General features: G+C 41.1%; 1 protein-coding gene across 1 annotated transcript in view; it reads right to left on the reverse strand.

The window, feature by feature from the left end:
- The window catches only part of TG (thyroglobulin), a 145,637-nt gene that overhangs the window by 107,472 nt on the left and 10,856 nt on the right, over window positions 1-27,309 (reverse strand). The window contains exons 8-21 of the mRNA XM_088062023.1: window positions 26,334-26,519; window positions 22,029-23,087; window positions 19,833-20,420; window positions 18,442-18,684; window positions 17,959-18,096; window positions 17,328-17,405; window positions 16,783-16,895; window positions 15,802-15,913; window positions 14,894-15,094; window positions 11,276-11,485; window positions 8,898-9,052; window positions 8,244-8,400; window positions 5,809-6,033; window positions 1,371-1,520 (exon numbers count right to left, since the gene is read on the reverse strand). Coding sequence (XP_087918149.1) covers window positions 1,371-1,520; window positions 5,809-6,033; window positions 8,244-8,400; window positions 8,898-9,052; window positions 11,276-11,485; window positions 14,894-15,094; window positions 15,802-15,913; window positions 16,783-16,895; window positions 17,328-17,405; window positions 17,959-18,096; window positions 18,442-18,684; window positions 19,833-20,420; window positions 22,029-23,087; window positions 26,334-26,519 — 3,615 coding nt within the window. The remainder of the gene's footprint in view (window positions 1-1,370; window positions 1,521-5,808; window positions 6,034-8,243; window positions 8,401-8,897; window positions 9,053-11,275; window positions 11,486-14,893; window positions 15,095-15,801; window positions 15,914-16,782; window positions 16,896-17,327; window positions 17,406-17,958; window positions 18,097-18,441; window positions 18,685-19,832; window positions 20,421-22,028; window positions 23,088-26,333; window positions 26,520-27,309) is intronic.

Below are 27,309 nucleotides of genomic sequence, written 5' to 3' on the forward strand. Positions count from 1 at the left end.
AGGACTCCACAACCTCCCTGGGCAACCTGAGCCAGTGCTTGGTTGTCCTCAGAGCAAAAACATTTTCTGATGTTCAGAAGGAACCTCCTGTGCAGCCACTGGTCCTGCCAATGCAGTAGGACAATGTTTCAGTGCTGTGGGACTGAAACTTAAAAGTTCCCTTAGCACAGCAGAGACTTCACTGAAAATTAAGCTAAGATTTGCAGAGCATTTCATGCTCTGAAGCATGGTAGTCTGCAGCTAACACTGCTTTGCTGCTGCTTCAATTTCTGTTTCAAACAGTTTTTGCATTCTCTGTCATGCATCAAATCTCTGTTGATGTATTTCCAGTACTGTAAAGCAAAGTACAGAGGAGGACCTGTACTGTCATACAGGTTTGTTCAATGACTGCTGCAGTGACTGTGCAATGTTGTGAGCAATGAGAAGAGCTATCACACCAATTAATTCAGAAAAACTCTTCAGGCTCTGTGAGGAGACAGCAAGGAATGAAAGAAAGTAGGAAGGTAATGTGTAACCTGGCCTTTGGGAGAGGGCTGGCACTGAGGTGCAGCACAAAGGTAAAATGGAAACCAGGCAGGGAACAGATTTAGTAAAGAAAATTGCAAGTTTTTTAAGTTCTAAGGAACAAACTCTTAAGGGCACAAGTCCAATACCTACCCAGAGAACCCACATGGAAAAGAATGACAACTGTAGGCAAAAGCTAATTGATGTTTGGATACATTACAATGAAATTGGGAGGTTTATCTCACCTAAGAGAACAAATAGGTTGAAAGAGAACAAAGTAGACCATATACTCAATGGCACTCCCCAGGAAGCCCATTCTTGGTACTCTGATTTATATCTTATTTTATATAAGGTAATTCTGTAGACAAAACGAAATTTGGACATAATAACTGATTTTCTGTATAGAACTGCGTGAAAAAAACAAATCATTTCAGCTGAATTCACCAGCCTTAGTGAACATTTCAATAGTTGCTTTCTGGCAAGTGTTTGTATTTGCAGGGAAAGAGCTGCACAAAACCAACTTATTTTAGTGTTCATGAGAGTGACAATAAATGAGCTTCATAACAAGATTGTTACTGATACTGAGCAGCCAGACATCATTCCTGAGGACAATGAACACGTCTAGAGGAACCACAACATCCTGGATGAAACTGACCACTTGTTTCTCATGCATTTTTGGTCAGAACACCAGACAGTTTGTACTTTCTAAAATGCTTTTAAATGTATGCAGAAGGATGTATCCATCCAAAAACCCCCAGAGGGAGGATTTAATTTAAAAAAAAACAACTTAGAGATGAATAAAAAAAAAATCATTAGATATTTGAAGCCAGAAAATAAAGGTTATGGGAAAAATGAGTTCAACTTACAGTGATCAGAACTGATTGCCCCATAGGAGTTGGTAGTTTTGCCCACAGGACACTTGATACAGGAGGAATGTCCTGTCTGATACTGATAGTAGCCAAGAGGGCAGGGAATGCATTCATCGTCCTGGAAATAACTGCCTGGAGGACAAACAACTGCAAAGAGAACAATCACCTTATTACTCATCTGGAATTCAACCAGTTCTGGCATTTGCACACATATGTGTGTGTATATATCTATAAATATATATACACACACAAAATGTATATATACATATATATATTTTTTAAATGCTGATAGATTTGCCATAGGCTTCAAGCTCTTAATATATGCATTTCTAAGTGGTATAACTAAGTAAGCACTCCTTAAGTGACCATGAAACTCATCAATGACAGGAATACAGGCTGTGATATGTTTTCTCATATCACCCAAAATCTGTTCTTGAATCAGAGCACATGAAGCAATTTGGAAATGCCAAGTCCAGGCCTGATTTCCAACTATCAAATCCATTTGAAATAAGATAATGCAGGTGGATGAGTTGTGAAAAAAAACAAAGGAAGACAAGCTACAAAAAGAGTAACTTCTAAGGCTACAGACACAAACAGGAAGGCTCTGAGGAGCAGAAACTCCAAAACCATCATAATCCACCATATGGTAAGACTTTTATTCAGAATTCCTGGTAAAGAAATTTTTGTCAAGCACTTCCAAACTAAACAGTAATGGCTGGATTAAAAGTCACTATTTATGCACATGACAACCGAAACACAAAACAAAAAGGTGTTCTTAGTGATGTTCTTAGTCTGTATCTATAATTTTCAAAACAATCAGGAGCAATATTTCCAGCTGACCTGTTGCATATTACAGAGAAAATTCTTTGTCTTCTGGGATATCATGGAATACTGTCTTTCCCTCCAGAGCATTCAAATGAACATTAAAGCAGAAGAGTCAGACATTTTGCAGGACAATACCCCTGCTTGTTATTTCACAGCTGCTTCCCAGATGTAGATTTCCTTCAAAACACTATCAAATGTATATTTTGGGACTTTGACAAGGTGCAAATCTTTATTTCTGTTCTTGCCCTGCATCCTGACAGAAGTTTAAGCTTCCACAAGAGAGAAAGAGTAATGGAATATTGGCCATTCTCACTACAACCCATATGATGAATTACTGTTCTGGCCAATACACCAGAATGCAAATTAATTTAGCTCATGGGACCACCTAAATTATAAGAGACTAAAAGGACAGCTAGTAGGAAAATTATCATATCTTCCTTCATCTGCTGTAAATAGTCCAGTGGGAAGGTCTGGGAGGCTACAACTGTGAGACTGAAATTTTCCTCTTAGTACACATCAAGGCAATTACTCTGGGTAAAACACATACCTAAAATCAATTACAGAATGCAAAAAGTCCTGGATCAGTGAGAATTCTACTTTCAAAAACCCATCACCTAATACACGAGTGTCTGATATGTTTCAAAGACAATTTCCAACACATGCAAAAAGCATAATACTCATTGAACAGCAGAAATTAAAGTGAAATGAGAAATACATGCCTAAATTGAAGACAAAATGCAATGAAGAGCATAATTAAGCAATTAAAGTTTAAAAAGAAACAAGCTAAGCTTTCAAAAGCATTCTCCTGGCTTTTTGTAGTTTTAGTTACAATGTGAAAGAAACATCCCTGTCTCCTACCACATTTTGAGTGAAAATTGCCTTTCGTCTCACATGTTGGATTGGCAAAAGAACACAAAGAACAGTAAAAAAATGTTGATGCAGAATCACATTTTCTAGACTCTATAACTCTTGGAGCGACCTATCACCTCAGCTAGAGGCCACGCTGACACCATCACATGTAGGTTCAGTTTGACCCTACAGGTGAGACAAACTATTTTATTGTACTTCTTTCAAGCATTATCATGAATACATTTTAAAAACATGAGAAACTAGAGAACAACTTTCAACCAAAATCTCAGAGCTATGTATTACCAGTGGGACCAAACTGTGTAACCTTAAAAGAGGAAAAGATAAATTAAAATAATATAGAAACAACAACAAAAACAAAAATCATTCATTTGGGTTGTGTTGTGTTTAAGAAACTCTGACAGAATTGTCAAGCATTTTAAATAAAAAGAACCAGCATAATATAGTAAGAGATAGCTAATTTACAAACTTTAGCTTTTCTCCTGAAATAAATGGGGGAGGAAGGTTATGTTCCTAAAGTCCTCCTGGACAGTTTCCAACTCTCTTAGTTTTCACTCACACCTTAGCAAAAGAAAGTGCTTCTTCTACTATTAAAATTTAGCTAAAATAATATTGTTACCCCCAACTCTTAAGGAATTGTACCAAAGATATGACATAACATAATTCAGTGTAAGGCTGAGACTAAGAAAAAATGTTGTATAAGAAAAACTAACATATGATAAATGTTACCCATTTTACAGGCAGGAAAGCATGAAACAACACGACAATAGATGCAAACCTAAATAAACAGAGGACTGTAAGGAAAATACAAGAGATGAAGAGGCTTGTATAAGGTTGCATTTCATAGGTGAATATATTAAGTATTGACAACATCAGAAACCTGTTGTTACTGAGCTGACCATGCTTCCTGAAGGAAAAGCAATGACATTGACAGTGAAATAAAACCAAAACAATAAAAAAAAAGATCAGGATCTGAAAACACAATTTGTATTTCAAGAACAAGGCAGAAGAGGAAAGAGAAGAGAATAAAGAATCTCTGCCACCCTCAAATAACTTTGTCATCTGTAATCACAGGTGATGCTCCTTACTATTCCTATTATTAGTGGGGAAACAGACCTAAACAGGATGAATGAGTAGGATATATCCATATATATTAGAAGAACCATAACCTGAATTCCTCAGTTTTCCGTTCAGAATAAAATAAGCAGTCCTGCAACACAAACCAGTGTCTAGCAGCAGGTACCTATGACAGCTTAGATTATGAAATCTCTGTCAAATCTGCAGCAGAAACTGTCTCCTTTCCACATATCTATGATGTCTGTTTGTCTGTTTGATGATGTCACTGAGTGACATTTTCCACAGCTAGCTGGTTCAAATATGTATGAATTAACTCACAAGGCAAGTTAATTCACTGCTTCCTAGAGGCCTTTATGCCTGGAGGCAGTACTCAGCAGAAAGATCCAGTTCTTTGTAAGTTCTGCTCTAAGGGATGGATTCTACTTAAAAAATAATGATACCTTTAAGCAACACAACACTACATCTTGTTAAGTAGCTGCAAGTTGTTATGGACTCTGGACTCAGCAGGAATTAATTTTTTTTTCTGCATATGTTTAAATAACCCAGATCTGAAGTGTTTCAGACTGGAGATGAACTGAACCTGCAGCCAATTTACCCTTATAGATCCAAGCTGGAAACTGCAGCAGTTCAAAAGTGGTTCATCACCTGAGTACCTAACCCAGGCATTAGGAAACTCTCTGGACTTAAAGAGAAACATCACACCAAGTAGTGAGATAAGTTTTTTTCACATATTCTGATTTGCTTCATAATGGTGAAGTGATGAAATTTGCTTCATAACGATGAAGATTTGAAGATGTTCCCAACACTGGAAAATTTATCCAACACCTGCTTCTGTTACCTCATACCTACAAGTATCTCTCCTCTATTCCCTGGAGAAAAAAAAGGCTAGATATAGTGAATACCTCCCAAACTCCATAAATGAGACATGGACTCATTGAGCACAACTGGGCCAACAAGAACAACCAGGATCTGAAGGAAGGCTGGTGTTGACAGAAACAGGAGTGGGGCTCTTAAGGCAAAGGCACTTTGGCAGCGTGACCTGGTACCAAGGACAGCTTGGCACAGCCACAGGGAGCTCTGGAAAAGGCAGGTTTGGCAGCCCTAAGCAGGATGCTGGCAGAAAGGGAGCCTGTTCCAGGGAAGCAGACTAAACAGAAGGAAAGAAGAAGAAAAGAGAGCAGAAGTGCAGTTAGGTCTGGGTGTTGGCCAGCACCAAAAAATCTTCCATCTGAGCTGGCTGGACTTGGACCAGGAATTCACAATGTCAGGACTTTTGGTATTTCTTCATCTAGGTTTCTATTCCAGGTAATCCATCATTATCTGAAGCTCTGGCTACATTCTCTTTGTGAAATCTTCTTATTAATGACCACATGCATTACAGAAAGACCTTCTATTACCAGACAGATCTAAAATGCTAACAAAAATCTCAAAAATGTTTAAAAAACTTTCTATACAATGCCAGTGCCATGATGTCTATTTCCAAATCATTGGTTCACAAGCACTGAATAGTAAACAAAGCACTAATTCCCATCTCTCCTATTCACATCAGTGCCTCACACCTTTCAAATATGAACCTTACACACAAGGTCACTGATGACTTTCTAATTTCAGCTTTATACTGACTCCTGACAACATCTAAGAATGGAAAGTTAGAAATGAGACATACCACATCCTTGTGAATTAGGGCCTGCTTTCCCAGGAGATGAAATTCTTTGAAACCCACTTCTGCATCCGAGCTGCACACGGGGAGACAGATCAAACTCTTCATCCCGGGGAAAATCAATGACAGAATCTGCTAGGAACTGCTTGGAATCCAAATGCAGCAGAAAAACACCATCCTTAATCTCATTTATAAATGCTCCAATGAGATTTTCCCCAACAATTGCATTTTCTAAAGAGGGAAAAAAAAAGAACAAAATAGCATGAAAGACATTTCCATAACACAGGAATGGATAACCACAGAGAAACTGATGAAGTTAAAAACAGAGGCAGATGCAGAAATACAAGCATGTTAATGAACAGGAGACCATAATGAATCTGTACAGCATCTATAAAATTATAGCCTTACTTAACTCACCCTGTTTAAATGCACCCAAAGACACCTCAAACAGAAGGCCCCAAAGCTGCCTTAGCAGGCAATGGAAGGTGGAACATAATGGGACAATTTACATTATACAAAGAGAGCAGGTTCTGCTCTGAAACCATCCAAGCATTCCCACATAAAGCTACTTTTGTACTACAGGGAATTTATAGTGTGGGAAGGGTCAAAAAGGCAATGCCTTCCAAGAGAAACCCTTTCAAAAGAAAACTTGAATATAAAACCAAACACATTTCTACTTTGATTCACTTTCTTCAAACTTCTTGAATATTCACAGGGGCAATGGAATATTGGATAAAATATATCAGATTATCAGATTAAATATATTTAGATTAGATATAAGGAGGAAGTTTTTTACAGTGATGGTGGTGAAACACTTTACCAAGTTGCCCAGGGAGGCAGTAGGTGCCCCTCCCCTGAAAATGTTCAAGGTCAAATTGGAAGTGACTCTGAGGAACCCAGATGAGTTGAAGATGTCACTGCTCATGGCAGGGGTGTTGGACTAGGTGACCTTTAAAGCTCCTGTCCTAACCAAACCATTCTGTCATTCTGTGGTTTGTGTTCCCCTTAGAATACAGAACAACTGAATGGATGTAAACAATATCAAATTCTATTGCCAGGAACTACAGGACCACTGCAGCTGCCATCTGTGTCCTGAAGGACTTTGAATTCAGTTCTGACCAAGCAGAATTGCTGTAGGACACGTATCTCCAAGCCCCAAAGTTAGAAGGACACATGCAGGCAGAGCTGTTTCTGTTTAGTGCTGGGAACACTATTTCAAAGCAGTAAAACTGGAGAAAAGTCACACAGAATCACCAAGGTTGGGAGAGACCTGCAAGATAATCTAGTCCAACCACCAACCCAGCAGCAGCATAATCACCCCTACATGAGATCCTCAAGTGACACATCCAGATTCCCCCTGAACATTGCCCATGGCTCCACCACTTGCCTGGCCAGGTTATTCTAATGCCTGACCATTCTGTCAATGAAAACATTTCTAATATCTAATCTGAACCTCCCCTGGGACACCCTGAGCCCATTTCCTCTTGTTCTGTCACTTGAGACCTGGGAGAAGGGAATGATCCCCACCTCCCTTCAGGCAGCTGTAGAGAGCAAAACAATCTCCTCTTTTCTCCAGGCTAAACAGCCCCAGCTCCCTCAACTGCTCTGCATCAGACTTAAGCTCCACACCCTTCCCCAGCTCCATTGCCCTTCTCTGGACACATTCTAGAACCTCAATGTCCTTTTTGAAGTGAGGGGTCTGAAAATGAACACAGGATTCAAGATTCAGCATTCACCAGTGCTGAGTATGGGGGACAGTCACAGCTCTGGTCCTGCTGGCCACACAATTCTTGATATAGGCCACTATTCTTCATGTGCCTACAGAGGGCATTTGAACTTGGGATATATTCTTAATACCTTTTATTTTGAAGGAAAATACTGACTGCTTTAGAAGAAGTTCCTTACACCATCCCTAACTCTTGTGGAAACCACAGTAAACATCTGCCAGTCAGCAGTCTCTGTATAGTTGCTCTAGGATGTCAGAAGTAAGGATCATTCTTTAGTGTCAAAGATAATGCAACTAATAGAAAAAAAAGGAAAAGGGCAGAAAAAAAGTCAAAAAATAAATTGGAAGAAATCAGTTAAGTTTTTGACAATGTGTGAATTGTGTTTCTCTGAATACAATGAATAAAATCACTTTTCCGCCACTGAGGACTTATCTAATGGAAATTAACATCTGGGACATGTTCATGCCCAATAAAGTTCAGATCATGCCCAATAAAGTAATTTTCAATCCTAGTTACAGCAGCTGGGAGAGGCAGTCCTATCTGAAAGAAACATTTAATTATAGCTTCTTTCCCCTGTGTGGCCACAGCCTGAGAAGGGAAATATATCAACACTAAAAGCTCAAAAACACAATGCTAGTGTTATAAAGATGGAAACAAAATGATTAAAAGAAAATCAGGTTTAAGCCACAGAAACATCAGAGAAATAAAAGTTACCAATATCATGTAAGTCAGGGAGAGAAGCTGTTGGGATGTTTTCCAGCTGAGTCCTCCAGGTGATGTTCACTCCCAGGCGATCCACGCTCAGGCATTCGACATAAACAGTGGAATCGTCACACATGGAAACTGAGCCAGTTTTTCCAAATGCATTTACCTTGAATTCAGAATTAAATGAAATCACAGTTAGTCAACCTGAGGACTTCCTTGTTCTTGCCTTGCCCTAATCATTTGCACTGTACTATACTCAAAGTAACACTGTCAAAAGGGGCTGCACAACCAGAAGCAAGAAAATAGAATTTCAGTAAGCCATATGCTCACTGTAAGCAGTCAAAATATTCTCTCCCATTGAAACTAATTTTTAACAAATATTGGGCCAGTGTGATATGACTTTTATGACTGGAACTAAACTGATCTGATGATGTGGTGTGAGACTAAACCTCTTATTTTCCCACTCATCCATATGAGATAGCTGCCAATCCTGACAGATTTTGTGGCATATTCCATTCTTCCACATTTCTCAAACAGACAAAGGTCTATGCTGTGTCTCACTTTTTTTAATTTTTGATGTGACACAGAGCCCAACCAAAGAAAACCAAACCAAACCAAACCAACAAAATCCACCGATAATGGAAGATAAGGAATTTAAATTACCTGGAGGTGACATAAACCACGAGCCTTCAATTCATCTAAAATAAAAATCTGGAATGCCTGGAGTAATCCAGAGTAGTCAGAACTGCATGTCTTCTCAGGAGGCAGGCGTAGTTGAAAGTGTGTTTGAGCTTGGACTGTCTGAAATAATTGGAGCTCTAAAAATGAAGTAGAGACGGCATTTAGTAACCTCACTGATGAGGAGCCTGACCTCCAGAGTTACTTTGAGAAAAGACAACATTGATTTGGCATTTCATGTTGCATCAAAAGTATCTCCCCCTTTTAGATGAAGGCAGTAGAGTTGTCAGTAAATAACAAGCAGCAAGACACAAGCTTGATAAATATAAATATTTTGCATTAGAGAAAAAAACAAGTGATAGATAATAATGAAGAGATATTTTACACTGGAGCACTAAGTCACAGATGGATAAGGACAATCTGGATCATTACTGATAATTTTTCATAAGCCTTAGCAAATTATAAGTTCCAGAGAATTACCTGAAAGCAGATATTATGCCAATACTTAGAAAAGAAAGACAAGAATTTTCACTTTTCTTACATGCAATCATGAAAACACTTCTATTAAAAAAGTAATTTAATGGTGAAAGAAATTAATACTAATGTAAATGGGCTTCTGGAAACCCAGCTTGTCAAACTAACTGGGAATGAGTTTTAGAAGAGAATAAATTTGCAGAATAATGACATTACCATGGACATCCACAAGATCTGTCTGAGCTTTTGACAGCGAACTCAAGTGAAGCTAATCACACAAATTGATGACAAAATCTGTGAGCTCATCAGTCAGAAAATCAAAATCTATTTAATCAGCTTTTAGCAAGAAAAAAATATGCGTATTTCTTGTCTCCCTTGGAGTAACACTGATCCCAGGCTTCATGGAAGGTTTGTTATCCCAGGTTCAGCAGTTTTGCTGTCATTCTACCTCCAAATGGAGCTGGCTCTTATCCCACCAGGCTGGACAAGCAGCAGAACTCTCCCTCATTCAGCTCCTCTGCAGGCCCTCCCTGCATCACAGACAAGTGTCACTGCTGGAGAACAGTTCCTCATCCCTCACCCCAAAAATGAGCATGAGGAAGCCTGGAGAGCACCCAAGGAGAATGGCAGCCAGGACCAGAGGACACAAACCCCTGCTTCTTCCTGCAAGGCACAAAGCCCTCTCTCTGCTCAGTTTTCCAGAGAGTATTAAAGAGCTGATTTAGCCACAGTCTCTAGATATATACATAAAGAACAGGAAATATGATCTTTGAGAGTGATAGTAATTGTCCATTGGAACAAATTACTAAGTGTTTTGGTGAATTCTCCATTATTGTGAAGTTTGTTCAATTGCCTTCCAATGGTTGGAAATTTTTTATTTCTCCTTAAAACCATGCTCCATTCCAAACACAAATTACTGGGGGAAGTCCTTGGCTTACAGTAAACTTTACAGCAGATTGCCACACACTGTCCTCTGTCCCTACAAAGTAATTCCACTGCCATCAGGCAAACATGAAAGTTATTTCATACCATGCTACAGAAACCTCACAAACACAATCAGAAACAGACAAAAGTTCCAGTCTGAAATTGAAGGTTTAAAAATATTAGAGTTTGGAATAGAAGAGTTTAACCCATTCTGAAGACTGACTAATGGGTGTAACCAATTCTGGAAATGAAAAGTAGCTGCAAACTTGGCAGGAAAACCTGCATTTCTCAAAGTTCAGCACTGCTACAAATTGCTATTTTGATCAGAATATATGTATTTTTTAAAATAATTGAAAAGACCAACATTAATATCCATTTGCATGAGCTCTGAATGGACATCAAATTGGACATCAAATTCTTCCAAGATTTAAAGTGCCATTTTTTTCTTGAAAGCAAAATGGTTTGAAAAATACCAGAAGTCAGCCAACAAATACAACAATAATCCTTAAGAACAGACTGCTGCAAAAAAGATGCAGAAGTAACAGTGACTTGATTATGCAAATAAACAGTCAAGTTGTGCCAAATTCAAACATCTGGTGCTCATCTGTTCTTCCAGGACTAAGTAGTTCCATCAGAATCACTTACGGTGCCAGCATCTTTTAACTAACAAGAAAAATCTGCATATAGATTGAATAGCTATTTATAGCTCTATTATTACAGTCAAGAGGGACAGTTTCTGGCACCGGGGCCAGCCAAGAGCCAGAGGTGAAGATGGCAGAGGACAGAACACATCTTCTGCACCTCAGCTTAGCAGCACCCCTATAACTATGGCTGTTATTCTCACTGTAGTTCTGTGATAAAAGATGATTTTTGCACTGTTTACATTACTCTGAGCCCTCCCCAAGCCCCAGCAGATCAGATCAGATCAGATCAGGTCAGGTCAGATCAGGTCAGGTCAGACATACTCTGGCAGGCCTGGAGCAGAGGGGCAGCCGAGACCCAGCGCCGCTGCCGCGTGTCACACTGGAATGAGGTGTTGGGAGTGGCACTGTGGAAGCCCTGGCGACACATGAGCTGGCACTGCTGGATGCTTGGAGCTTGCCCAGGGACGTTTTCACAAAGTACAGCCCCATTGGCAACTGCTGAGGCACCAAATGGCAGAGCACACTGCGGACCTGCAGGCAGGGGAGAAAGGGTATACGTGTTAGGGACATCCTATGTTGGCTTCTAGGATAAAGTCCATAAACCCCTCATATCTACAGATTCAAATCTAGACAGCACCCTGAGCCTTTCCCACTCATCAACTTTGATCTGGTTTGAGGTCAGCTTGGTTCAGTTTACTGAAGCTGATGGAAGGTGATGGGCAATGCATCAGGTGCAGAAAGGGACGTGCGTGGTTTCTAGGAACAGATACATTTTGAACAGTCATGAATAAATTTAAGCGGGAAATGAGAAGGAGATTTCTAACCCACAGCAGAACAAACCTTTACAGAAGATATCTAGTGGAAACAGGCAAGGCCAAACAAACCTATTTCAGTTCCCTTTAGACTGAAGTTTGAAAGGTTTGAGATCAGGAACCCATGACTGTGGTGCCTTCAGCAGCACCATGATGCTTCTAGTGACCAGTAGGGCAGAATATGCATTATATATAAATATATTATATATATATGTATATTATATATTATACATATATATAAATAAACAGTAATAAACAGTAGTATACAGCTTTAGAGTTGGATGGAGCACAACTTTCCCTATCAATTCACTCTGTATGAATACAGTCATTCAAACCCTGCTAGCCCACTCTAACAGACTATTATACAGATTAATTACAGTGATAATTAATTTTTACTTATCAGTACAAGCCAACTGCTTCACTCAATATTAGCCAAATCCCAACTTAATTATTAAATATATCCAGCAATAGTTAAATACTTAGGAGTTCCAGAACTATGAAACATAGGAACAAAAAAACCCAACTTCCTCACTTATAAATAATTACAAAGAAAAAGATGTTATCATATCATACAATTCACTTGCTTGGTGTATATATAGATCATTTTCCAAACTACAATGCTCATATCAGTTCTAAACTTCCCATTTATTGAAGGGAGGCAAATATTGATGGTGGTTCAGGTCTGAGCACCCTCCCTCTCCCCTTCTGATGGAGATATGAAGATTAATACCATAACTAAGCAGACACTTAATTTAAAGTATTAAAAACCTTGTATTAAACTTTCAGTTAAAGTACTAAAACATTGCAGGATGAATCTGGGATCCAGTGTGTGCAGAACATCTTTGTTTTCCAACTCTGAGCATTTCAATGCCAACAAAAAACCTTTCATATCTGCCTCTCTGAATTGCCAAATGCATATTTTTATCCAAGTCTGCTTTACAGCAACTTTTTTGCAATAACTCAATAAATGGGGCCACTACATTCCTTCTCTTCACTCATTGACTCTGGAGCCAGACTCTCTCAGTAAAGGTGGAAACCTGGCACTTGTGCTTAACAAACCTCTGATACATCTCCCAAGGTTTTAGCACCAGAATATAGCTCTGTTAAAGAGATTGTAATACTTATCCTGGCCATTAAACTTCTTTCATAGGTATTTCCACAGATTTTTCACAAGGAAATTAATATCTCCAGGACCTTCTCTGGAAACCTGTCTCTCTTCTGTCTCTACTCAGTTATGGGATGTGGGCATGAGGAGGGGAGAAGCATGTGAGGACTGCTAGGGTACTTGGCATCGTCTCTCCAGCGCATGTCAGCTAGAAAAAGTTGGATTCTACCTCTGATGGAAGTGATTAAACTAATGAAAACCTCCTGGCATGTACTGGGCACTCTGAGTTATTACTTTCGGTTTACAGCTGTTTGTTCTGATGCTGGAGGAGAAATTTATCATATTTTCCCACCACAACAGCTTATTTTGCTGATAGACAAGATCTCCAAGGTAGCAATATAGTACTCCTTTTTCCTGAACAATTATTAGTAATTCCCAGGACTAGAGGCATGAGGTTGAGTAGACTGAGAAGAAAACTAACTTTTGATTCTTTATTTTTACACAGTAACTAAGTTGTATATCATGAAAACTTTCATTGCTCTTTCAAAATCCAGGGAAACAATTAAAGATTATTTTGATCTTTATGCAGAAAATAACAAATAGCTCTCAGAAAAACCAGGTCCCCACTACACTTTCAAGGCAGTTCTTCTCAGCTCAGGATTTTAAAAAAGAAAGGTCAATCACCACTATTATTCACTATTTTCTCAAGGTAAAGTACAGAATGGCAGCAGCACTGTATTTGTGGGCAGCTCTGCTTCTCTGAAGAGCTAAAGACCTGCCTTGGATGGCCAGGTTCAGGGAACTACACCACCCTGCTTTGGAGCTCATCTCCTCAGAGCTCAGTTGGCATCTCCACACCACACCACAAGCATGGGGCAGATACAGCCATGGGGTCTCCTGGCCTCATAAAACCCCACCCTCAGAACTCTCTATTGATACAAGAGAGCCCAAAGAAATTCCCAAGTTGGCTGAGCAGCTACCTAGTTGATAAAAACCTTGCAGGCAATTGGGTTGACACATTCAGGTGTTTTACAAGAGAATTGTAGAATCATTAAGTTTGAAATGACCTGTAAGGTCATTGAGCCCAGCACTATCAGCTCCTCCACTAACCCCTGTCCTCAAGTGTCACATCTTCTATTTGGTCAGTGAGCACAAGCTTGTGTTGATCTTTGTACAGCAGAATCACAAAAGGAAACTGAAGCAAATTATGTGGTCTCATTTCCCCAACATTTTTCCAACTCTTCTCCCCCAAAACAAACAATCAAAAAAAAAATCAGAAAAAAAAAAAAAACTATGAAAACAGCAGTGTCCTGCAGACAACTGTTGAAGGTTTTCTTTTTACATCTCTGCTTTCCACTAATCATTACATTTTGGAACAAAGCCTTGTAGAAAGTTTAATTAATTTTGCTTCACTTCAGTGGTGGGAAAATGCATAAAGGACATTGCAAATTAAATTTATCCAAATGTCTCCCATTGGATATCTCACTGGAAACCATGAGTGAATTCCAGTGCTTCACAGCTCTGGTCATTCAGGAAATACTCTGTGAATATGCAATGTTTTGGCACATCTTTTTCACAATTCTGGTCACAAGCCAAAAGCCAGAGTGGCAGAAGCATACATTTTTCAAATTTTATTTTAGTCAGCTGAATGGGTTTTAATCCCAGAGCCAGCTCAGACTGGAGCAGGTTCAAGTTTGCAGCAAGTTGTTCAGATTGGCCTTATAGCTGGGTTTCATAGCTCAAATGGTTTGATTCAACCAATTTTATGAATTGGGAAAAATCAAGGATCTATTCTCTTCTCCTTTTTTCCCCCTCACAAAACACCTGAAGAAAACTGGACAGCATGCCCAGGCAGGTCTGAAATCTGCTACAACACAAAGATAAGCATGTTGCTTGAGCAAACATCTCTAAAGGTCTGAAGAAATAAGATTAAATTCGACTAGGGAGTGGAAGAATTTAGGATCTGGGTTAAATCTCAGGCCTGGATTTGCTCAGGAGTGAAAGCCCTGAAGCAGGACTCACTTGCACATTTCGGTGTTCCCCCATTCACTCGTGTCCCTGGCACCTCCTCTCCATTGCCCAAGACGCACCAGCAGCTCTCCTGGTCCTGGCTGCACTGCACAGGGGAGAAACCCCCCTTGTCCCCTGCACACTGGGGCACGTAGCCTCTGCCAGCTGCTCCTGAGACTGCTCTGGACTTCAGCATGGTACAGACACTGGGACCTGCAAACAGACAGATTCCTTGCAACACACAGAATAGAAGGCAACAAATTGACCTAAAGACTTTACCAGCAGTGCTTCCAGACTGTTTTCTTGGTAGGAAGAAAGAAGAGTGACCAAGAAAACAAATTATTTGCTTCATTATAGAAATGAGCTTCTTCTAGAATTCAGAATTGTAGAATCTAGAAATTACTTCTACTAGAAAAAGACCCACATTTTTTTCTAAAGATTAAAATACAAGTGATACTCCTTTAGAAAAATAGTTGAAAAAATGCTGTTATTTATTTTTCATTTATATCTTTTTTTGTTGTTGTTGTTGTTACAAATGTGATGGTGTATCATTTAGAGACTGATATTTAGGAGGCAAAAAAAAAAATCAAGTTAGTAAAAATTTAGCTTTTAGTAAAAATTTTTGATCAAGGTAATTTTAAAAGTAGTGATATGATCATTTATATTTTTAATTAGTTTAAATGGTGGTAAGAAATCAAAGATTAAAAAATGCATAGAAACACATTCATAAGTTTGTCTAGACTGTTTTATTTCTGCTGTTCTGAAAGTAAAGGGTAATTATTTTCAGATACCCTTTCAGTGTTGCTGAGTTTGTACCCTATCACTGAGGAATTAAACTATGAGCCTCCCATGTTTCACAGGCAGCATTCTGAAAAGGAACAGCATGAGTCATCACAGGCAGGGGGCAAAGCATTACTCACACTCAGGATTGCCATCCAAGCCTCTGCTGCCACGCTGGAATATTTCTCCTGACACAGGATCCACACACCAAATATCTGTGTCAGATCTCTGCAGCACAGTGTATTCTCCTGTCTACAAAGAATCAAGGACCTGTCATTGCAGAGCAATGTATTTTAATACAGACACACCAAAATCCATACCCCAAGGGTTGCTTAAAATGTTTTATTATATTTACACCTGTGCATTATTAAAACATATTGAAAAGAAACACAAAATACAGCATAACTAATTTGATAGACTAGTCCTTGAGAGAATCAAGAAGCATTTATGTTGGAAAAGACCTCTAAGATCACTGAGTCAAAACATTAAGAAGGCTGTAGACTAAGTCCACTGAGATAAAGCTCTGATAAAATCCTAGTTTGAAATGTGTTCAAAAAATGTGTAGATGTGGTGCTTAAATTCAGTGGTGGACTCAGCAATGCTGGGGTAACAGTTGGACTTGATCTTTGCAGTGTTTTCCAACCTAAAGGATTACATGATTTATATTATAAAATATGATTATTTATATGGTAATGATTCTATTACATGACATAATTCCTTGCCTGTCTTTATCCTGCTCACTGCCACATTTTGAGAGCATCACAGACCCTGTTTCTCTGGGACATCTGCAACCAGCTCTCTCTCACACTGACATTCTCTCACAGCTTAGGAAGGAAGAGCCCCCCAAATGTCATTCAATTAAGATGTGCCTTTTAATCACTGCTCTGCAAGAGCACCAGGCAGAGCCAGCCTGTGGGAGGGAGGTGTGGGCAGGCACAGAGCTTCCTATTCCCACTCTCCATCTCAAAAATATTTAAATTCTGCCTTCTGCAGGGCAACACCAGCTGTTAGTTTTGTCTTTTCTTTCAGGTTAATAGAAGTGCACTTCAGGAGCCTGGACAGAAAGTGTACGTGACTGTGGCATGGTAAAACTGCCTCCTCCCTCAGCCATGTCAAATCACCTCGAGGCAGTTGGGGATGAACAGATCAGCTGTAGAGGTGTCCAGCTTTGCACTGCTCTGTCTCCAGCTGGAAATTAGGGCATTGGCTCGAGATTGCTGACATGAAGTCTGGCCTGTCAGAGAGAAAACATTTTTTAAATGAAATCAAGTTTCAGACCTAAGCAAGAGAAAGAGTTACATCACTAGTTCCCTCACACTTCTGCATTAGGCACTGCTACAGTCTCAGGCAGGGAATTCCTGATTGGTGTTTGATAAAATCACAGCTGAGGTTGGAAGGGACCTCTGGAGATTCCTGGTTGGATAACTGGTCCGGTCCCCCTCTCAGGCAGGGCTGCCAACAGTAGAGGGTCCACTCTCAAATCATGCAAGCCAAAATCACACACAGTGAAATTAAATTCATTAGCAAAATATGAATATATTTTCACTTTTCTTGCAATGGTTAGAAGCAAGCCTTACTTCATGCATATCATATTAGAATTTCCAATAGATATTAAAATTTGCAAGAACAGGTAAAGACAAATATTTAGGAAGGAAACCCAACTGACATTTGGGAAGTTCTGCTGAGCGTGAGACCAAGGAATCCATCACATAACGACCTCTCTCATTCACACACCAGCAATGACCTGGCCGGGGAAGAAAAGCAGCTTTATTTTAGATGTTGCATACTAGGAAGATTTTCACCCTCAGCAGCTCCACAGAAAGGGGTCAGTAAATCCAAGTCACAGGTAACTCTGCTATCCAGGGGTAAGCAGACCACACCTGAGAGCAGTGGTGTAAATGGAAATGCAGCAGCTCTGGTGAGACTCCCCCACTGCAGCCCTGTCACCTACTCCCAGAAATTTGGCATCATCCACAAACTTGCTGAGGGCGTGCTCCACCATCATCATGGTCATGGGTGAAAGCATTAAGCAATACCAGCCCCTGGTACCAACTCCCAAAGAACACAATTATCAGCAAGCAACCAAATATCTACTGATTTTTGAGCCCCAATGAGCTGCCATCTGAGTCCAGCCAATTTACACACATCTTGTAGACCACATCACCTTCCTCCGGTCTGACTACTACTGGATTTCTATCTTTTATTTAGAATTCTTAGGGGATTTTTTATCTTGTTTGGGTTTGGGGTTTTTTTTTTTTGTTTAGATAGCCCAGAGTGTCTTGAAAGAAATTGCTCACCTGTGCTCTGATAGCACTGAGTTGGCTCCCAGTTTCCCAGGCCATCACACTGAGGGATGTAAGGGAGAAATCCCAGCTGTGCTGCTTCCCCAGCAGAACGTTTTGATGTAAAGTGACTCTGCCAGTAGAACTGCAGGACTATAAAAGAGAAGTAAAAGAAAGCTTCTAGTGCCCAACACAGGATACATTAAATGCACATATTTGCAAAAATCTGAATATTCCCTGTGCATCAGAAGACAAATTAATAAATAAATTTAAGTACATAAAGGCTGGTTAATGCCCAGATTTTACATTTGCATTGTCTCATACATATGAAACAACTGAAATCAGTTCTTGGAGTGGCAGCTTAATGACCCTGATTAATTACACCTGCTGAGTGGCACCTGCTTTTCAGCAAAGTTGCATTTGACACCAAGTGTTCTTGCACAGATTCTGGGCAATTCAGAATTCATTTAATTCAGCCCTCCTCTCCCTTCCACCCACCTGACCAAGCAGCCAGCTGAAGAGCAGAGTCACTTCCCAGCAGCAGCTTTTGGGAGATGCCTGTCTCCAGCCCGTAGGGCCCAGCAGAGCGCAGGAGCTCACTGTCCATCAGCTGTATCCCCTTTGCCAGCAAGAAGCTCTCTCCAAAGGCAAACTGGGACCCATTTGAGGCCAGGATGAGCTGCTCTGCATCCTCCACAAATTTCATGGCCTGTTGCTTCACACCTTCACATATACCAGGGCCTGTATAAAAAAGCATATATATGGAGAGTATATTAACAGCTTTCATCTAAATCAAGCAAATATTTGCATGTGAAAACTAACTGGTCTTTTAATTAGCATTGTTTTTTTCCCTCTGAAATCAGTGTAGAATTGCATAATGAAGCAAAGGAGACTTGTCAGTGCTTAGCTCTTTAACAAGAGTCTAAGAGTGCCACAAGTCACACAAACATTCTCCATGTCCTGGGTCAAAGACTCCATGTTTTAAATTACTTACCGGTTACAATCTGAATCAATACATCTCTACAGAACATTCCCTCATTGCTGCCACAAAAAAAGGTGGATAATCAGAAGTGAGAGTCAGAAAGGAAAATGAAGGTATATCCTTTGGGTCTGAAGTGGCAGCCTGTCCCCTCCATACATCTACTGACCCAGAAAGGGCAGTTCATAGCACTGAACCAGCTCCACAAAAGCTGCTCCTCCAAAATAACTCTGTTAATCTGCTTCATCCCCTTTATTCCTCACTTGCCCACACAACTAGAATCTCTACCAGTTCATTGTGCTGTCTCTTCTTCACAGCTGGAAAAATACTATGTGATGAGAACAATTTCAGTGATGGCATTTATAATATAGGTCATCTGCTGGAGTAACCCCAAAGAGGGCCCAGCACGTTGCAGGATGTGTGTAGACAGAGAGCTTACTGAACTTCAGTGGTGGCCTCACTCTCCTCCTAGTGACTTCTGGGGAATATCTGTTACTCTTGACCACATACTAAAACAGTAAAGAAAATCTCTCTTGCTTCATTTTAAGGCATCCTTGAAAGTCATTTACATTACAGTGTAATTCTGATTTTTCCATATAACTCTTCACACTTTCTAATATCCTTTACCACCTGGCTAAGTACCTTCTGCAAAACCATTATATGTGCAAACTCCAAATTATAAAATCTACACAAACTTTATCTTTCCTTATTCCTAAAGCTCAGCCACCACTTATTTACTGGAAATGAGTTATCCTACTTCAGACATCCAGCAATAATGGCAGTGCAGATGATCTTTCTGACAAATGATTGTCTGCTACTTCACAGCAATTGAAGGGACCTCCCCCTCTTGGGGCATAACATAAAAGACCAGAAAACACTCCTATTTATATGCCAGAAATTGTTTACTTACATGCTGGAACCTGGTTCACGCCTGCCTTTGTTCCTTCCAGCTCGCCTCCTTTGCTGTCAACACACCAACAATCACGAAGTTCAAAGTGGCCTAATGGAGCACTGAAATCAGTATAGGGTCCTGGGTAGTAGCTCAGCTGCTCAGTCAGAAGCTGCCAGAACGTATATGGGTCCAGCAAAATGTTCTCAGATAAACTGGTCAGGTTTCCTTCCAGCACTTGAGGAGGGAGATCCGTGAAGGAGGAGTACATGGAGAATGTGGGGAAGACATTCTGGTGCCCAGCTGCATACAAAGCTTTAACAAAAGCTGAAAAGTCTCCAGAGGATGCCTCTTTATACCCAGCTATTATGTTCAATAGATCAGGAACAGGCAGGGGTTTGCCCTCGTTGTTCTCTGCGATCCACCTTTCGTACCACTCGAAGGCTTGCTCAGGGGGGCCACTGCACTGCACCTGCCTCCAGCCACCTGCAGCATCACACTGAGGCAGGTAAAGGCTGGGCAACTGAGGCACAGCACTTGGATCTGACAACAGGAGCTTCACAGCCCGCAGAAACTCCTGACCAGCTGTTACCTGGCAAGCACTTGGGCCTGGGAAAAGAAAAACATGCACATCTTCTGAACACACCAAAGACATACAATACCCCTGTCCTCTGGCACAATAAACACCACTAATAAACTTGGCCACTCAGCCCAATAATAACAAGATTCCTGGCCTGTTACTAAGGTACAATATCGCTTAACGATATTAAGGTCCCACACTGAACCAGGGCAAGATTTCCAAAGGGATGTGAGCCCTCCAAGATGAATATAGATATGGTTTTTTAAAATTTGTGAGTACACTGGGTACTTGTAGTTCTTACTGGGGGGCCAGGTGCCACTAAATGCCTTCCTGAATCTGCTTACATCAATCAGGTATTTTCAGATATACTTGGTAAAGGTTGTTATTTGTTGTTCAGCCAATCACTGCAAAAGCAACCATCTGAATAGTGGGATAATACTCATTTTATTACCTCATGGACTGTACCAGAATGTTAAGACTCTGTGTCCTCTCTTCCTACACTCTACAGAACATTGCTACTGATTATAAAAAATAACATCCCTCAAAATACTGGAGTGAGTTTGGTTTGGAAGCCTTTTCTGCCATCTCCAGAGCCAACTTTCACATTGCCACCAAGCAGCTCTACAAACCCAACCAACCAAGGGGGCTCATCTTCTTTTGAGCACCAGAGAATTCTGAACCTTTTTATTTTGTATTGCACTACAAATGGGTTGTTGGGTATCAATCCCCTCTCAATTCAGATCATTACAACAAACTCCCTACTACTTCTGCAAACTGCTATTCAGAGGAGCTCCCTCACTATGCACCACTCTCAACTGCTGGACACTGCTATTTCTCCCAAAATGAGAAGGAGGCTCTCCTCTTGGTCTGCTCTCCCTGTTGATGTGTCATTTTCAGTTCACAGAAACTAGAAAGACAAATATTAACTGCCTATGTGCTTCCTTCTTTCTTCATATTCCATAAAGAAAAGGGCAAGGAGAGGCAATTCATACTCTATCAAATTGATTTCAAAAGTCATTTGCAACTCACCATTTTGGCCTGACTTTGTGACTTGTGAGAAACCTATGTACCAACCAACCAACCAAGCAATCACCCTCCTGTGTTTGGAGTCCTATGGTATCTTACCAATTCTAGGATATATTCTTGAGCTAAAAAGACTAAATCAAGTCCACAGTTTAAGGCACTGAAAATCTTTGTTTCTTATGAAAAGATGAGCCAGTGACCGTGCCCAGGTGACTTGGTCTGGAAGTAAAAGGGCTTTTTCACTAGGCAGGGGTCACATTCAGCTCCAGGGATGCTCCAGGTCTCCTGGGCATCATGGATGTCACACACTCCAGCTGCACACTCTGGTAGAGACATGCCAATGACATGTTCAGTAACCAGGCAAGATCTCAGGCTCCTCTGTTTGAGTGTGCCCACCCTACACCCTGACCACCTTTAGGACTTGGGATATCAAGGCTGACACACACTGTATTTCTGACTATCCCCCTGCCACTGTAAAGCTGGCTTGCTTTCCTGTTAGAAGACATTTGCATACGTCATCCATTTATTTCCAGATGTAATCAGATATGAAGAAAGAACCATGAAATCCCAATACAAAACACAGCATCTTTAAATTTCCAGTCCCTAAGACTTACATTGCATCAGCTTTCCAGCTTTCCCCCTTATTCCTGGAATAGTCTTGCCATTCAAATCGACACAGAAGCAATTTGTCCCATAACACTGGAGTGGCAGAAAGTCTCCATCCTCAGTACAAGAGGGAATAAAGAGATCTGATCCTGCAGGCAGGCTTTGCTTCAGGTTTTTCAGGTTTCTCCTTTGCTTCTCACACTCAGTGGGACACCTTGGGCGTTTGCCCTGAATTCTTGAGCCTGGAACCTCCTTACCCAAAGTGTCCAAACACCAGCACTCTCCTGCATAGCACTGAACTTCCTCATACCTGCCCTCCTTGGTGCATGTTGGAACAAACAAGTCCTTTGGCTCCTCACCACAGCCTTTGGATCCCAGAGCTAGTTTCACCACTTCACCTAAATCTTCAGCTACGCTTTTGGGGACAGAAATTACTTGTTGAAGAAAAGTCAAGAACTCTGGTAGTTCCAGGACAGAAGAAAGGAATTTCATCAGATTCTGATTGTCCTGCAGAGTTACTGTGCGGCCAAAGCTGCCCATGAGAGGTTTACTCAAAATGGAGCTTCCCTTTGATACCTCCAGAGAAAGTGCCTCAGCTGATGCCAGAGGGCCTTGGCCATTATCCATCACATCCACCTGTGGGAAAAACTGGCCAATGCTGTACTTCCCACTAGTGCCAAGTACCCCAGTGAAGTTAAACTGGATCAAATTCTTCAAGAACCTTCCTCCAAAGAGGTTTTCTTGGAAACGCTTTGGATTGGCAGTAAATTGCAGTGCCACCTGAGCCAGTTCCCTCGATGGGAACATCCCTGTGATGGCTTCACTAAGGGTGGTTTCTAGCTCAGGAGTCTGGCTGGCAAATGGGCTTTGTGCAAGTGGGGATGACAATCCAGAGTCCAGAAACAGCTCCTTGAAAGAGGGAGGGCAGGCTCTTGAAAAGCCATCAATTTTGTCAGACTGCTTATCTGGTGTGGAGAACAAACTGGACTGGCTGAAGTACCCAGCAGGGCCATAAAGGAGCCTCGACAAGGCCTGGCGCCGCTCGGAGATGCACGAGTGCTCCTCACCTACAGACAGATTTAAAAAAGAAAAGAAATACGTTTTAGAACCTTCAGGACTTGTGATTCTATTGCTCTCTTTCAAGTAACTGGGGCAAAAACAATATTATAGATTAACCTGCTTCTCAACTATGCATCATGTACATTGTTAAGGAGGTTGAAATATACTTATATTACATATATATTTATATACAGTTGAAATATAGTTGAAATATATGCTCTACAAATACAATCCTTCAGTCAAGACCCAAAATGAAAGGAAACATTCCTTCCCCACTGCCGAGTTCTCTGTTCTGTGGTCTTTTACTGGTTCTGTTGCTTCCCAATGTAAATTCTCATCCCTGTTCCCATGGCTGAAAGAATGAAAAATGTCTTTTCCAAATATTTTAGCTCTCTAGTAGGATGCCTGCTGCTAGTAAAAACCTCCAATGATCCAGGTGAAATGTGGGAACCTAAGAAGGAGAAATAAATTGTGGAAGAACAGAAAATTATTTTAAACAATGTCCACTAATGAGGAATTTATGAAAGTTTCCTAACTAGATCTTCAGTTTCATAGTGAGGTGTTTGTTGCAAGAGGTTTGAAAATGGATTGTCAAAGTTAGCAGTAATAGAGTGCTAAGGACCAGATGGCATTCATGAATGAGCTCTAAGGGAAAAAATATAGAGTTTCAACAAAAATAGTCAAATGTCAGCATATTGAGAGTACCAACAGTGGCCCTGGGCACCCATATCCTGGGCTAACCTGTGTCACAGGGGTAGCTGCATCCAGCCCCATCTGTACACTGATACACAGGCAGCAACAGCTCCAAGTAAGGATGCAACACATCAGTGAGCTTAGGGCTCAGAAGACAGCAAAAAAGGAAAGAATTACTAAATATAAAGACACCAAGAATCAGACAGACAGGATAGTTATGGCACTGACTGCATCTCTGGAATGCACACAGCAGCTTAACTCACATGCCACACAGTTACCTGTCCTTGAAAAAGAGAAGGGAGGAAAAAGTAGCAGAACTATAGAGAAGGGGGGGAAAAATATTTTGAGGATGGAACAGCTTTTCCAGTACAAGAGAACATTCAGCCTGGACAAAAAAATATGGAAAAGGTTTTTAAAAAAGCAGGATTCTCCACATGATCACAATAGACAATTATTATTCAGTATTTCTCACAGTCCAGATGTAGAGCACATAACCATGATCATGAAATTTGTTGCCAGAGTGCTAGGAAGGATCAAAGGTTAGAGGGCAATTAGACAAATCCCTGGAAGATAACTCCATAGGGGAGGGCTGAACACAATGATCTGGACTCAACCTCCTGTTTGGGGCATCTCCCACCTGCAGGAGGATATTTGGAAGTTATGTGCATTTTCCATGTTTCTCACTCTTTCCCACTCAGCACCACTGCTGTCCCTGTAGGGGACAAGATGGATAAGCAGCTTTAGTCTGCTCCAGCACCAGCTCCCTTGGGCTCCCCACTCCATCTCCATTTATTCCACAACCTAGCAATATGATAAAGCAGTCACAAATCCTGTTTTAAAAAAGGATAAAAGCTGGAAACCTAAAAAGCTGCTAAAAAGTAATCTGATGTTCTGTGACTGATGTCTTTTTCACTCCTGCTTTCGCACCCTTGTCATGCTCTGCAGTTCCTGACAGGAGCTCAGGGTCCCTTCCCAGAAGTTCTTTTGTAAAAGAACGTTCTGTAGGATGGGCCCCTTCTGTTTTCAATGTTGGCTCTTGGTTAGAGGGATGAAGAACATTCCTCAGAGGGCCGAAAAGTTAGTGTAAGCCACAATTCCACAAGAAGAGTAATATGAAACAAATGTAGGATCAGGGGTCATAAACACTCTCCCCTCCTACCCACTGTTGAATCAAATCAAAACAGAGGAAGAAAAAATAAACACCAAAGGCACTGCTGGCGTGAATCTACTGTAAAAGGTCTGGAAAGGAGCATGTCCCTGTCAGGACTGCCTGGTGCTCTGACTCCTCCAGTGTTAACAGTGCTGAGTGTGAGAGCCAAGGACGTTAAACAATCACAGAATCATTAAAGTTGGAAAAGACCTGTAAGGTTATTGAGTCCAATCATTAACCCAGCACTGCCAGGCCCCAAGTACCACATCCACATGGGTTTTGAACACGAAGTAAAAGAGAGGAGAACTGGAGACACACACATGGCATGAAGCTGTAACCTCATGAAATACCTTCTCAGGAGTTAATCTGTGAAACCTCTGCAGAATTTTTTCCCAGCTTAAATTTCCTGAGCCTGCCAATAAAAGCTGCAAGCAGCCTGAAGTCATTGCCCTCCTTTCTTCAGCTCACCCCCACCCCCTCCAAAAAAAAAAAATTATCAGGAGGGCTCAGCAAAGCACACTCAAAGAGAAAACAACCATTCCCAACATATGGCAAGGCCTCTCAGAGGTTCCCTTGCAATATCCTTGGTGATCAGCCTTGAAGGCACATGAAGTTTTCATTTCACAGTAAGCCTATGTGTGCCCAGAGCACTCTGAGCACTTGGAGCCGTGACACCCAGGGCAGATTCCTCCCTTTTTAGCTGCCTGGGAAGCTGTGCAGTGTCTCACAGACAGAGCAATTGCCTTCCCCCAAGGCAGCCCCCAGATTAAGACCCTGTGCCTCAGCCCTCCAGCACAATCCTGAATATTTAGGTAATGCACTTCATAGCAAAGGTTTTTAACTTTCCTCCTCCCCTCCAGCCCCTGGACATTTCTGCTGTCATTTCCATTTAGGGCACTCATTTGATGATGTATTCTCTGTAGAATCTCTCAAAGTCCTAACCTATACACCTTTTCTGAATTGTTTATTGGGTGGTTTTTAACAGGATTTGGCAGTTTTCATGGCAAAATATGCAGTGGCAGAGTTGGAAAAACACAGCCAGAATGGGAGATGAAATTCCACACCATTTCACCAAAGGAAGAAGGTAAAACACAAAATCACCATCATTTGTTTCTCATGTTACCCCAGTCAGTTCCTTATATTACCACCTCAGCTCCTGGAGTCAGGAGCCAGACATCAGAGCAGCAAAGAAAAGCTTTGCTGCATGCAAAACCAAAAGGTTAAAGAAAGATCGTAACAGCAAAACAAAAGCAGTATGCTATTTAATAATTTATTAGAAGATGACTCTTAACCGTAGGGAGGTTTCAGGATCTCTGAACAGCAGAATCTGTCAGACCCCAGAAAGGACTTGCTCTGTTCTAAAGGCACTGAGTGAGGGGCTCGTTTTTCCTTTGGCAAATCTCATACATACCACAGGCTGGGGGCTGTCCTCTCCTCCTTGTGCCCGGGATCTCCTGTCCCTGGGTGTCCACACACCAGCACTGTCCCTGCTGCTGGCACTGCAGGGGCGCGTAGCCCCCGCCGGCGGAGCAGGACGGCACGTAGGGGTGCTGGAAGCGCAGCGCTGCAGAACGCTCAGCCTCACACCTCGAGGGGCCTGGAGGGAAAACAGAGTGCCTTAAGCAGGGAAAGTTTAAAGTTTCAGAGCCACCTCGGTTTGATCCCACTGTTTGCCTATTTGGAAGAGAAAAAAAAAAAATTCGGGGGAAAAAAATTTAATTTCCTGATTGTTTTCAGTGACACATCAAGTAGCAGTTCAAATGGGAATTCTCCATTCTCTTTCCCCATCAAGAATTTTCCCCATGGTTTCCTACTGTAGGTATTAATTTCTGAAAACTAAACAGAAGATAAAACCTCAACATATTTTTCAGACATAGTTTCAAGTAGGCAGATCAGGAATATTTCTCCCAGGGAATTATGCTGGAGGCTGAGGGAGCTCTAGCCCTTAGTGCAAAAGCAAAGTTGTCATCAGAGACAGATGTACAGCTTGGGGGACTGATTTGAAGGCAAACATTGATGTTTCTGAAGAGAATGAGGCATTGCTCCTGCAAACAGATCTGCACCTGACTGTGGAGATTTGGGCTGAGACCACCCCACTTCTCCATTTCCTTCTGCAGGGATCTGAAGACTCTACTATTTCTGGGTCTACTCTTCCTAGACCCTACTATTTCAAGCTGGCCTTAAAGGAAGAGAAGACAAAAAATTCAGCAAGTAAATTTTCTGGGGTATGATCTGTCCAATACAGGACTTTACCCTCTGAACAGAAATTTGCTTGATTATATTAACCTGTCAGCCTAAAAAACACTTCTCACCTTCAAGAACTTTCCAGCTACCCAGCTACCTGAGTGAGGCAGTGAGGGCACTGTTCATCCAGGGGACTCTGACAA

The sequence above is a fragment of the Pseudopodoces humilis genome, chromosome 1, assembly GCF_049639895.1.
Source record: "Pseudopodoces humilis isolate 2021_Gansu_Grassland_sample_001 chromosome 1, ASM4963989v1, whole genome shotgun sequence".
Lineage (NCBI taxonomy): Eukaryota > Metazoa > Chordata > Aves > Passeriformes > Paridae > Pseudopodoces > Pseudopodoces humilis.